The following is a 13,601-nucleotide window of genomic DNA, read 5'->3' as shown; positions in this document are numbered from 1 at the left end:
GCTGGCTCTCCAGCCGCGTCAGCCGCGTCAGCCGCGTCCCCGCCAGCCGCGCCAGCCGCCCGCGGGTCCGGAGGGAGCGGAGGTCGCCATCGGCGCTGACCGACGCCGCTCTCCAGCCGCGCCAGCCGCGCCAGCCGCCCGCGGGTCCGGGGGGCGGGAGGTCACCATCGGCGCTGACCGACGCCGCTCTCCAGCCGCGCCAGCCGCGCCAGCCGCCCGCGGGTCCGGGGGAGCGGGAGGTCACCATCGGCGCTGACCGACGCCGCTCTCCAGCCGCGCCAGCCGCGTCAGCCGCGTCAGCCGCGCCAGCCGCGCCAGCCGCCCGCGGGTCCGGGGGGAGCGGGAGGTCGCCATCGGCGCTGACCGACGCCGCTCTCCAGCCGCGCCAGCCGCGCCAGCCGCGTCAGCCGCCCGCGGTCCGGAGGGAGCGGGAGGTCGCCATCGGCGCTGACCGACGCCGCTCTCCAGCCGCGCCAGCCGCGCCAGCCGCCCGCGGGTCCGGAGGGAGCGGGAGGTCGCCATCGGCGCTGACCGACGCCGCTCTCCAGCCGCGTCAGCCGCGCCAGCCGCCCGCGGGTCCGGAGGGAGCGGGAGGTCACCATCGGCGCTGACCGACGCCGCTCTCCAGCCGCGTCAGCCGCGTCAGCCGCCCACGGGCCCGGGGGGAGCGGGAGGTCGCCATCGGCGCTGACCGACGTCGTCTCGTGCCGCCAGGTTCAGCTGACGATCCGCACGCTGCCGGCGCTGCCGCCGGGCGCCAAGTACCAGTGCGTGTTCGGCGAGACGGCGCCTCGGACGCGCTGGTCCCCGCCTCGGGGCTGTCGCTGTCGAACGGCCGCCGCCGGCGCTGCGGCCGGCCGTGCCCGCCGGCGCCGACCACGTGGCCGTGCCGCTCTCGGTGCGCTCCTCCGAGACCAACAAGGACTTCGTGTCGCGCCAGTTCTCCTACTACGACTGCTCTCCGGCACGCCACGTGCGCCGCGCCTGCGCCAGCTCGGCCTGGCGTGCAACTGGTGCGTGTACGACAATGTGTGCACGCACAACGCCACCGTCTGCCGCCGCACCGTCGTCCTCCGGGAGCACGTGAGTAGCCTCTGCTATCTCCACCGTGTGTTGTGCCCAGTGGAACCTGGACTCGCTGGAATTTCACATACTTTGTATTTTGCCGGGCAAAGTTGCGCTAACATTGCATTGCGTGTTCATGTTGATACTTACTCCTCCCTGTGCATCTCTCCCGTTATTCCCTGCTCCCCGTGCACCCCCCCCCCCCCCCCCCCCCCCCGCCCCCTCCCCCGCCTGATCGCGTGCGGCGGCCGGCGCCGCCTCCCATCGGTCGGCCTCGCCGGCCGTGCGTCGGACACGTCTCATTTGCCGGCGGCCCGCCCAGCACGCCTGTTTACCCGATCCAGTATTGAGTCTGCATGCCGACCGGCGCGGGCGTGATTACAGGGCGTGTCGGATGGGCTCGGCCCGCCGCCCGCCGCCGCCGGCACTTGCACGGGGCGGTTTCAATTTGGCCGACGCGTCGCGCCCCTTCATGTTGGTGTCAGACGGCCGTGTCCGCCGCTGTTGACCGAGATGGCCGCCGCCTGTCACGGCGTTGGCACGCGCTCTCCGGACGTCAGTGGAACGTTTGCTTTCTCGAGGCTTTCAACATGAGTCGCTCGCGATTCTGAAAATTAAACTGCTCAAGAGGCGAGCATATGTGACAACGAGCCCGCGACTTGGACGTGGAAACTATGCTGGTTCTTTGGGGGGGGGGGGGGGGGGGTACCCGGGTGAAGCGAAACTCTGTTCGAAAACCGCGCCTTTTGGTCAGATTTTGGACACTTCAGTGATGAGGATTTCCAAAGCTTGTTCTCCTTGCGACGTTGAGTCTGTTTCTTTTTCACTCCTAGCGGCAAAAAAAAGGCTGCAGGCCCAAATAAGTTACTATCCCTTACGCCTGAAGCTTGGTGGAGGGGCGCACCGTTCCCCGGCCACCCGCTTCCCGCCTCAGTAGTCTGCTGATAGGGTTTGGATATGAACAATGGGCTGGCCAGTTCTAAACGTTTAGTTTGATGTTTGGTAAACCTCCGGCAAGCCGCCAGTGCCAAAACACTATCCTCGTTGCATTTTTTTTCATCGGCAAGTTTCAGTCTTAAAATTGTTTGCTGGAAAATATGTCTAAAAACCTGTCGAGCGATACCACAAGAGAAAGCACTCAGCAACTGAATTTCTAGAGCCTAAACACCTCTTAGTTCTCAAGCTGCGTAGAAGTGCGAAACGCTTATCTCCCCTTCAGTTCCGTGCTCTCAAGGCTGGGTTTTAACACAGCAGAGTCCCCATAGCATCTCGTGAACCGATTCATTAACATCTGCAGGGCTCTCTCTAATCTCCCCGGGATCCCTATCTGCGCCCAGCTGATGGATCTCGCCCGCCCCTGTGTCCTCCCCTCGGGTGGATCGGGAGCACGGAATGCACCATTCGTCCTGGTCCGTCGGAAAACACTACCCTTCGCGATTAATCATCGCCGCGGGCGAAAATGGTCCATTAGGGTGAATACAGTGTCGTTCTGGCACCCGCAGCTCCCGCCCTTCTGTATTTCTCTGTTTGTTTCGCCCTGGGTGTTGGCACCCCTGGCACTGCTATGCATTTGCATGAGGGTGTGAGGGAAACCTACGCTTCCCCGGATTCTCCATTTTTATTCCACGCGTTCCCCCCTCTTTCTCTCCCTCTTCGTCACCTCCCCGTCTTCTCCCAGGCCACTCGTCCCCCTGCTCTTCTCGCCACTCTGCTTTTCTTGCTCTGTCTTGTCATCTCCCACCTCTTCCCAATCATCTTCCCGTGCTGCTGCGGTGAGTGTTCGCCCGTTTCCTGCCGTCCGACCGCTGCAGGGCCGGCAGCCGTTTTTCCGGCGCCGGCGCCGGCGCCGGCCGACGGGGCGCCGGGCCGAGCTCACCGCTCTGATAAATTGCCGCTGGATTAAGATGGTCTGATTGGCTGGGGCTGGGCCGTCGGGCCCGACGCGGCTGCAAGTGTCGATCACCGCTGACAGTCGGCCGGCGCCCCTCGCCGTGCAGACGGCGCCGGCCGCCGCCCGGGCGCCGCCGAGAGGGGCGCGACGTGACCCGCCTGGCGGCGAGGAGAAAGCTGGCCGGCGCGCCCGCCCCTCGAATTCCCCATTCTGAAGAGCCCTGTTCATTTGCATCGTGCGCTTCGGCGCGGCCGCGAATTGGCTGTGAAGTGGAGTTGAATATTTTCGGCGTATTTTCCACCCGTTTGTCGGGCAAGTTTCGCGGAACATTTGTCACCAAATTGGCGAATTATCACGCTCCAAAGAGGACTGCATTTCGCCAGGCGTCGCCGTCTGCTCTGCCCGGCCCTCCCCATGAAAACTTAACGAAGACAGAGTGGCGGGGGAAGATTTACCGACGAATCGCATGCAACCAGAGACGAGGGAACAGCAATGATTTCATTAGCCCCGGCAGATTAATAGAACAGTCCGTATACGTCGCTGGTGCGGCCGACAGTAAAAGTTCGATCGATAAACTGTGGCGAAGTGCGCGCACCAGAAACGATTGACCGCACGATGCTCTGCCGGCGGGGCCACTGTTTGCAAACTGTAAAAGTTCGGATGATTTGTGAAACAGTGACAGAAAGGGTCATGTTTATTGATTGCGCTCATGAACCGCGTAATTTATGTAGATTACTCTGGCGTTTTTGAAACCTGACCCGGCTACACGCGAGCCGTCTAAACGCGCATGAATGCCATCCAAAGCGGACCCAAGCGATAACTCACGGGCATTTTCAACGTACGAACAAACAGCACGCCCAGCCGGAAAACCTTCCGTTCGCGTGACTCTCTCTGTTTGGGCGGACACATCGAAACGGAGCTGAAAAGCGCTGAAAAATGAACTCTTTCAATCATCGCATTTCCCCAGTGGCAGCAGCGCGAGGGTGCTTCGGCCGGCAGCGCGGTCCGCCGCCTCCCCCCCCCCCCCATCCCCTCCGTCCCCGCCCCTCCTCGGTCCGTGGTCGGCTGCTGTCCCGGCGGCCGCCCACCGCGGCCGCCCGGGGGTGGCTGCCTGCTGCTCCGGGCGTATAATGGCACCGTGTTTCCGGAGAGGGGAGCGGACTCCCGCCGATGCCGTGCCAGTGGCGCCGGCAGGCCGAACAGCGCCTGGGCCCGGCCGCCGCTCGCCCGACCGACCGGCTGCTGCGGCGCCGCGGCAGACGGCGTCAGCGTGCCTGACCTCGGCCAGCGGGACGTTACCTGACGCCAGGCGCCTGCGAGCGTCCTCGCCGCCTCCCCGCGGCGACCGTCGGTGGCACGGTTGCCGACGCCACAGACGCGTCGAAGCGGGGTTGCCAGGGCACATCGCGGTATTCATGGGCGCCGGCAGATTTTGCTCCGTTTTGGCGATAAATTCGCTTATCGGTGACACGGCCGCTCGTAAAAAGGCGATTATGGCCAACGAAAGCGGCGACGACGAATGGCCGCGAACCGTTGGGGGTTGGCCCCACCGGGCTGCACGCCGCCGTTTTGCCTCAAACGCGGTCGAGTTTGGGTCAGACTGACAGCGAAGCACCACCTCAGCGAAGCGTTTTCTCACACAAGCGAGACTCTCTCCCACCTGTAGTTTGAAGCCTGCAGAAAAATGCCAGGCGTCATGCGAAATGTCTCCGCCGCCACGCGGGAGAAATGCGCCCGAACTCGATGCTATACTCGCGCCAAATCACGCGTCGGCTGTGCTGCGACGCCTCGCCTCTCGACGGCGCCGCAGCCTGAGGCTCCGCAGCGGCGGCCCGGTTACAGCGCGGCGGGCGTGCAGCGCCGGGCGCCGTCGGGTGGCCGGCGGCTGCTCGCCGTCGAGCTGTCCGGTTAGGGGGCGCCTGCGAGGTGTCCGGCGCCGGCTGGTGTGTCGGCTGTCAGCCGGCCATGTCGCCGCGTGACATGTGACAGCAGGGCCGCGGCGCGGGCGATCCGCGTGAAGACGGCAAACACTCGTCCGTCGGCGCGCCCTTTAAAATCTGTGTTTTGCATTGATCAGCTGTGTCGAAATATCTCGCACGCCCGTGAGCCGTCGGTATTTGTTGCCGCTTCGGGGGCTCAGGGCAGGCATTTTCCTGGTCTCCCCGCTGACAGGTCGAGCCCCGCATCACGTGCCCGTCGCTAACGCAACCCCTGTCTCTGACGAACCCTACACCCTCATCACGTGCCGACCGTACGAACGGACCCACCTCTCAGCAGAACCTCACACGGTCATCACGTGCCGTCCCCGGTAGCTTAACTAACCCCTCTCGGCGGAACGCTACACCACCATCGCCGGCCGTCCCCTCTACGCTCACCCCCGTCGGAAGGACTCTGCACTCTCGTCACGTGCAGTCTCGGCCGACAGACCGTCTCCCGACGTGGCCCCACACCCACACCCGCACCGCGCGCCGCCACCGCTGACCCGGTGCCTCTCTCGGCAGAACCCGTCGCCGCTCGTCACCCACGGCGGCGCGTTCTGCCCGCGCTTCAAGCCGTCGCCGACGCCGATCCTGCTCGCCAACGGCCGCCGCAGCGAGGTGGCGGTGCAGGCAGAGAACCTGCCGCGCCCCGAGCCGGGCGGCGCCGCCGTCTTCCACTGCATCGTCGAAATCGAGGGCGCCAAGATGCGCGTGCCCGCCCGCGTAGAGCGCGGCGAGCGAGTTATCTGCGAGAAGACCTCGTACTCGTACCAGGCGGCCGAGAGTGAGCTGACGGCGCGGCTGACGGTCGTCTGGGACGGCGACCGGCTGGTGGACGCCACCAACGTGACGCTGTACAAGTGCGGCGTGCTCGGCAGCCACCGCGGCCACGCCGACTGCTCGCTCTGCGTGACGCGACCATCGCGCTACGAGTGCGCCTGGTGCGGCGACGCCTGCTCGCACCGCGCCGACTGCGGCCAGGGCGCCGCGCTCGAGTGCCCCAAGCCACGCATCGACCTGGTGAGTGCCGGAGTGCCGGAGTGCCCGTCCCGTTCTGCCACGCAGCTGGTGCTCAGCGCGCCTGGTGTTCGCGCATGTTCTTTGTTCACCACGCAGCGTGACTCTTGCGTGAGCCTCGCCGGTGCCGTTGTTGTTCGACTGGTGGGCCTCAGCCGTGCCAAGTACGGTAAGAGGGGGCAGTTGGCGTTCGTTTAACGTGACAAGCTTTGGCGTGGATGTTTACTGGGTTGTTTGCGCACGGAACTTCCACTGGCGGAAGTAGCCGCGTTTCGCATTATTCTGTCACATCGGAGTGGCCTCAATAGCGTCTAGACCGGCCTCGCCCCTTCCAGCATTGGCGTCTGGTCTATCCGGCTATTTCCATTATATTGACGGGCGGCCTCCCCCGGGGCCACTTGTTTAGTCAATAGACGTCAAGCCCGATGTGTTTGTCCTGAAAACGAGCCCGGCCGACGTCTCCGCGCCGTTTGAAGTGTGAACGGCCGCATCGGGTCAGATCGAATCGTGGGCGCGGTTAGCGCATGTCAGCTCGCGATCACGCGCGGTATGTGACAATGAGCGCCTTTTTCCGCAGAACCCATGCCGGTTTTTGTATCAACATGCCCTTGCTCGTACCAGCCTTTGTCGGTGATCGATCGATAGCAGCGTTTCCATCGGACAGCTGTCGTCGGCGCGACATCGCGCTGTCGTACCGTGACGTCTGCGCGCCCGCCATCGCGGTCCTCCCTCCCTTTGTGACCTTGCCTGTCTGTCTTTGACCTTGTGACCCAACCGCGCTGATCCGGTGCGTATCTCCCCAGGTATGGCCGCAGCGCGGATCGGCGGAGGCCGCGCGTGCTTCTGTGACCTCGCTCGTGCGTCAGCGACCCGTGACCCGACCCTTCTGACCCGACTCTGTCCTTGGCAGATCTACCCGCTGAGCGGGCCGGTGGAGGGCGGCACGCTGCTCACCATTGAGGGCTCGAACCTGGGGCGGCGCGCGGCGGACGTGCGCGACCGCATCCTCGTCGGCGACGTGCCGTGCGCGCTGGTCGAGTACCAGGTGTCCGTGCGCATCGTGTGCCGCACGGGCGCCACCGCGCACCCCATGAACGTGGCCGTCGCCGTCGGCAACCACGCCGGCTTCGCCGAGTCGGCCGTCAAGTACAGCTACCACGACATCCAGCTGTTCGACGTGCACCCGCGCACGGGGCCGGAGAGCGGCGGCACTCGCCTCACGCTCTCCGGCGGTCACCTGACGGTGGGTTCGCGCGTGCGCGTCTGGCTGGACCACCTGCCGTGCGCGGTGACGCAGGGCCCCGGCCAGCTGAGCTGCGTGACGGCGCCGTCGGACGGCACGCGCTCCGTGCGCACCCTCACGCTGCAGATCGACGCGGCCAACCGTACTCTCGTCGGCAACCCGTTCAACTACACGAGCGACCCGAGCGTGCTGGAGATCAAGCCGCTGCGGTCGCCCGAGTCCGGCGGCCGACTTATCATGGTGCACGGCACCAACCTGGACTCGATCCAGGAGCCGCAGATGACTGTCTTCCTCGACGACCAGCAGAAAGTGCTCAACGCCACGGTGAGCGCGGCGCGTCGGTGATTTATGGCGGCGCGCCGACCGGATTAGAGCACTGCTAATCATCGGATGCGCTCGCTCGGCGTGATTAGCTCCAACCGCCGTACGATTTATATTCATCGCCGAGATGAACGGAGCGCGGCTTAAGAAGCTCCGCTGATGAGCAGTGAGCTGTGTGATGGAGTCTTACGCTGCCATTTGTCTTGTGGTATATCGGGCCCAACATCTGGGAAGTGCGCAGCCCGGCAGCTTTGCAGGCTGCTAGCTAGCGGCCGGCCCTCCCGGCGGTCGGCCTGGCGTGGGATCGTACTCAGATGATCGTCATTGCCTGATCAGAGCAGCACGGTTGTTGTATTTTAAACGAGTCCTCTCCTCGTCGGCTTGCATTATCGCTGTTCGGGGTCGTTCGTCCCCGTCGTCCGATCTGTCGGCCCGCCCCCGACCTGAGCTGACCTGAAGTGACCTCTGGCCGCCAGGTGTGTCGGGTGCTGAGCAGCTCCCAGATGCAGTGTCCGTCGCCGCCGGTGGACCCGCGCGCCGTGCGGGGCGCGGGCTGGCGCCGCGAGATCCGCGGCAAGCCGTCCAAGTACGCCCGCTCGCCGCGGCCGCCGCACGACGACGTGCTCAGCCTCAACATCGGCTTCATCATGGACAGCGTGGCCGGCGTGCGCAACCTGAAGCAGCACAGCGCGCTGATGCGGAGCACGCTGCTGTACGTGCAGGATCCGGTCGTGATGCCCTTCCCCGGTCGCGTGAAGCTGTACAAGGGCGACACGCTGGTGATCGAGGGCCAGAACCTGAACCTGGCTGCCGACGAGTCGGACATGCGGGTGCTGATCGGCACGCACTCGTGCAACGTCACCTCGCTGGCGCTCAGCCAGCTGGTGTGCACGCCGCCGGCGGTGCAGCCGCCGGGCACGGACGACCTGGGCCGGCCGACGCCCGAGCAGGTGCCGCTCGTGGTCGTGCGCGTCGGCGAGAACCTCCGCTTCCCGCTCGGCCTGCTGCGCTACGAGATGATTAAGCCGTACACGTTCCCGCCGGAGGTGGTGGGCGGCATCGCCGTCTCGGGCGTGATCCTGGTGCTGCTGTCGGTGGTGATCCTGGCCGTCTACCGGCGCAAGTCGACCCAGGCCGAGCGAGAGTACAAGCGCATCCAGATCCAGATGGACACGCTCGAGAGCAACGTGCGCATGGAGTGCAAGCAAGGTGCGTCGACTTCGACACGCGCTCACACGAACGCACTCGCGCTGAGATAACTCTCTTTGTTGACTTGGTGTAAGGACGGCAACACTGGAAGTCGACATTTCTTTAATGTTTAAGCTTAGCCCAGGGTAAAGAGCCGAACAGGCGAGGGTTTCGTTTGCCGCTGGCCAATATTTGCTCCTTGATGGCGCCTGCGGTGTCGTTGGGGCTGTTGCTTGGTTGGTCCTCAGGGCGTTATCAGATCAGCTGACGACCTATGGAGCCTCAAGTTTGCCATGTGGGAGGCACCACCGCCGGGGTCTCACTCGGCGTGTTTCGGCAAGCGTGTGCTGCGCTCTGGCTGACGGCATCACGCGTTTCCAGCATTCGCCGAGCTGCAGACGGACATCACGGACCTCACGGCGGACCTCGAGTCGACCGGCATCCCGATCTTCGACCATCGCACGTTCGTGATGAAGGTGTTCTTCCCCGGCGTAACCGACCACCCGATCCTGGCCGATCCGAAGGTGAGCGCTCCCCCGAACGGTGCCGCGCCGGCCGGTGCCACGGATAATCCGTCATAGAGCGTGCTTTGATCGGCACTGCGAGAGTAATGATCACGTGGCCGGTTCTGAATGGCGTGTCGTCTTGTTTGGTGGCCGACTGCGCGCCAGCGTCTCACGAAGCGGCTCTTTTCAGCTGCGCGTGAACGGCACGCGCACCAACTTCGACACGGCCATGGTGCAGTTCGAGCAGCTCATCAACAACCGCTACTTCCTGCTGACGTTCATCGAGGTCCTCGAGTCGCAGAAGTCCTTCAGCATCCGCGACAAGGTGAACGTGGCGTCGCTGCTGATGGTGATCCTGATGTCCAAGATGGAGTACGCGACCGAGATCCTGCGCCTGCTCCTGCTGCGCCTCATCGACAAGTCCATCAGCTCCAAGTACCCGCAGCTGATGCTGCGGCGCACCGAGTCGGTGGTGGAGAAGTTCCTCACCAACTGGATGGCGCTCTGCCTGTACGAGCACCTGCGCAGCGACTCGGCCGCCAGCCTCTTCCTGCTGACGGCCGCCATCAAGCACCAGGTGGAGAAAGGTCCGGTGGACGCGCTCACGCACGACGCGCGCTACTCGCTCTCCGAGGAGCGCCTGCTGCGCGAGCAGATCCCGCACAGCACCGTGGTGAGTAGCGCCCCCTCCCGCGCGGCCGCTGACAACGCTCCTGCGCGACTGGCGGTGCGTTTGTGTGCGGGTTTTCTGTCGGGAAGAAGCCGCCTTCGTCGCCAGCCGAATCAATGCTCGTGTGGACCCGTGTCCCTCCGCTAGTTTGGATGGATTAGGTCTGAATTGGTAATTGCCCTTTGGGAACCGGCCAGCTGCACGTTCCATGCAGCGTGGCCGTCAGCTAACTGGCGTCGACTCGACTATGCACTCGAAACATTCGTATCCATTTTATATCCCTACATCGAGGTTCGAGGCAGTTGTAGGGATTAGAGATATTGCTTATGAGGTATGTCTGTCGTACGGAGTTTGATAATCTCGACACAGATGGGTCATGAATAACATTGGACCGTTAGTTTTTGGTAGCGTGCCATTTGCCCTATCTTGTTCTGTTGGCAAGTAAAATCGTGAAGATTTGGTTGGATTGTATTAACCGATCTGCCGATCTTTACAGACGATACACTTGGTTCAAGAGGATCCTCATTATGAAAAGATTCCGTACCAGATGTACCAGGTAAAATTGTTGAAAAGCTGGGTAACAGGACGTGATGCATGGCGGAAAAGTGTTCGATTCAGGTAGCGAGAAGATAACGTTTGTCAGCAAAACAACAATGAACGGCTGAAAATAGTTGGCAACGTGCCTGTCAAGTTTTATGCTTTTTGTCTGAACTTGCCTGGGATTCTACACTCTTTGATAACCTCTTGACCTAACCCCTTTAAATTTTACGAGCTGGTCTATCGTACGGGCTTCCCGTGTTTTAGTTTCGGCGCGTCCGCCGTCACGCTCTCTTCCGATTTACGGCAGCACCAGCCTCCGACGATAGCACGGTCGGTTGACTCTCTGAGACACTCTAGTTAGCCCAAGTGCATGAGGTGTGCTGGGATGACTAGGCGATTTTACTTTCTAAGGTGTCAAAATTTGTCCTGTATTGGGGAATGTTTCCAGCTTTTTAGTGTTGCATCACAGCTGTAACATGTTTTTGGTTTTATGATAGGCTTGCGTTAGTGGTATTACGTTTTTATCTCTTGGCTTATTATGCGACCTAGAGCACCGCCAGCACTGACGAATGCTGCCCTTTCAGACCCTTCAAATCGCTCCTGAGGAGCTGGAGGAGAAAGTTCAGTGTCGCGTGCTGGACTGCGACACCATCAACCAGGTCAAGTCGAAAATCCTGGACGCACTCTACAAAAACACCCCACACACGCTGCGGCCTTCGATTCACGAGGTCGACTTGGGTAAGTCTCAGCCTGGCTACGAAACGGCAGACGCGGCTCGCCCCCATGAATATACTATGTGTGGGCATGTCAATATTTGATGCTCATTAGCACCGAACCGTTTCTTATTCCGCCACCCAGCCGCGGGCGAGAAAGCTGAACTGTCGTTTTCGGTCGCAGAGTGGCGCCACGGGCGCGGCGGCCACCTGACGCTGGCCGATGAAGATCTGACGAGCAAGATGGTGGACGGGTGGCGCCGTCTCAACACACTGGCTCACTACGGCGTCAAGGACTCTGCCGTGATGTCGCTGGTGCCCCGGCAGGCCTCCCAGGTCTCGCCCGCCACCAGGAGTCCCTGTGAGTGCTCCAGGGGTCGCCGGGTCGGCAGCCGCGGGGCCAGACTGAGATGGGGCGAGGGCGAGCGAGAGGCGAGCGATTCACGACAGCCTTTGTTCTGGTTAAGGCGGCTGTGTCGCTCAGCTGTTTTCTGCCGTCTGCGACCTGCGCTTGAGATCAGAGGGTGTCGCCTCGTGCGCATACGCACATGTGCGCGTGATGTTTGTGCAAGCGTTCCCATGAAATGAGGAGTTTCTTCTCATAACGCTACAAGTTTTGCGGCACAGTCTGATTTGGAAAGAGCTGAAACAAATGAACTACTTACGTAAGAATCTGAGCTGTTAAAACTCGGCATGTGGCGTTTGCTAACGTTACAACATCGCAAACGTCGTTTCAATGCGAGGCTCGCATCGAGCATGCTTGCGGCGTCACCATCCACGCGTCCCCTGGTGCAGCCTGCCGGCCCCCTGTTGACCACCACTCTCCGCCGACAGACTCGAGCGTCTACTCGATCCCGACATCGGTGTCGCCGTCACAGAACGGCACGCTGCGCAAGGTGAACATGTACCACCTGGTGCGGCCGGCCTGTGAGTACGCCAGCCAGCGGAGCGAGCGCTCCCACAAGGCCATCCCCGAGATCTTCCTCACGCGCCTGCTCTCCACCAAGGGCACCATCCAGAAGTTCGTCGACGACCTGCTCACGACGATCCTGGACGCGGGCGAGACGCTGCCGCCGGCCATCAAGTGGCTGTTCGATCTGTTCGACGAGGCGGCGCGGGTCCACGCCGTGCCCAACGGCGAGGAGGTGACCTACGCCTGGAAATCAAACTCGCTGCCGCTGCGCTTCTGGGTCAACTTCATCAAGAACCCCGACTTCCTGTTCGACATCGACAAGTCGGTGACGGTCGACTCGTGCCTGACGGTGATCGCGCAGACCTTCATGGACGCGTGCTCAACGTCCGAGCACCGGCTCGGTAAAGACTCGCCGTCCAACAAGCTGCTGTTCGCCAAGGACCTACCGCACTACCGGTCGCAAGTTGAGCGTTTCTACCGCGACGTCAACGAGCTGCCGACGGTGACGGACCAGGAACTGAACTCGCACATGCAGCGGCTGTCAGTGGCGCACCTCGGCCAGTTCGACGTGATCGCCGCGCTCAAGGAGCTCTACATATACGTGACCAAGTACTTTGACGATGTGATGAAGGCGCTGGAGTCGGACGAGCACTGCCGCCGCCTCCACCTGCCGCACAAACTGGAGAACGTGCAGAGCACCATGGAGGGGGAGGAGACCTCCATGTGCTAGTGGCGCGCGCTGTGAGCGGCGGCGGCGGCGCCGCGCCTTCGTCCAGGGGTCGGGGTCGGGCGCGCGGACCGTTCGAGGCACGGGTGTGATGTCGGGACGCCGGATCGGGCGCTGGCCCGTCGCCTCGTCCCAGTCGTGCACTCTCTCGGAGGTCCGCCGCGCGGTTTCGGTTCTCGTAGTGCCTGGGTGTCGTTGGGGCGTTAGTCACTGAGCGTTAGTCACGGAGTGCTCTCGCGGCGCGCTATTCCAATTGCAGAATCGCCAAAATGAACCGTGTACAGATTTTATAAGCTGTGATATATTTCATTGAGGAAGGGATGGGGCGCGTCCGTGCTGCTCTGTCGCGGTGGAATGCGCCGGCGCTCCGCGGTTGTCTGTCTCGTGTTCTCTTGCCAACTGCAATGCCAAATGCGCCGAGATCGTGGGGGCAGCGTCCAAAGCGTGTTAGTGGCCTATTGTTTGTTGTCCATCCAGCGAAGCTCAGTTCTTTGCGACCCGCACAATGCTCGGGACCGCCTGACCGTCGCAGCTAGCGGGTGGCTCGCCGGCCGACCGCGCTGCCGGCGTCCCTGCTGGTGGCTTCTGTGGTATCTGCTCAGTGTGCGGCACGGAGGCGACCCACGACAGAGTGCGCCGCCGAACCCTGGCGGCGAGCGCCGCAACTAGTCCTTATCGCGTGCGTTCGCGCCGCGCGCCGGTGTACTTAAGTCTAGGCATTTTATATTTTGTAAGCCGTGCAGGATCGATATGTTATACGCTGCAATGTTTTCTTGTATTGTGCATTGATTTTGTACAAAATGATATTTATAAAATGTAAATAAAGTC

At 62.5% G+C, this 13,601-nt stretch overlaps 1 protein-coding gene across 1 annotated transcript in view; it reads left to right on the top strand.

Annotated features, from left to right (window-relative positions):
• The window catches only part of LOC119091457 (plexin-B-like), a gene marked incomplete at its 5' end in the record, with an annotated part of 18,725 nt that extends 5,124 nt beyond the window's left edge, over positions 1-13,601 (top strand). Inside the window, 11 exons of the mRNA XM_037214255.1 lie at positions 715-786; positions 854-973; positions 5,458-5,955; positions 6,863-7,519; positions 7,993-8,725; positions 9,086-9,228; positions 9,401-9,883; positions 10,377-10,436; positions 11,005-11,158; positions 11,318-11,494; positions 11,968-13,601. Of these exons, the coding sequence (XP_037070150.1) occupies positions 715-786; positions 854-973; positions 5,458-5,955; positions 6,863-7,519; positions 7,993-8,725; positions 9,086-9,228; positions 9,401-9,883; positions 10,377-10,436; positions 11,005-11,158; positions 11,318-11,494; positions 11,968-12,776 (3,906 nt within the window). The remainder of the gene's footprint in view (positions 1-714; positions 787-853; positions 974-5,457; positions 5,956-6,862; positions 7,520-7,992; positions 8,726-9,085; positions 9,229-9,400; positions 9,884-10,376; positions 10,437-11,004; positions 11,159-11,317; positions 11,495-11,967) is intronic.

This window comes from Pollicipes pollicipes, unplaced genomic scaffold, assembly GCF_011947565.3.
Source record: "Pollicipes pollicipes isolate AB1234 unplaced genomic scaffold, Ppol_2.1 Scaffold_3447;HRSCAF=4054_pilon_pilon_pilon, whole genome shotgun sequence".
NCBI lineage: Eukaryota > Metazoa > Arthropoda > Thecostraca > Pollicipedomorpha > Pollicipedidae > Pollicipes > Pollicipes pollicipes.
Note: the sequence above shows the minus strand (reverse complement) of the source record. Positions and strands in the feature narration are given on the sequence as shown.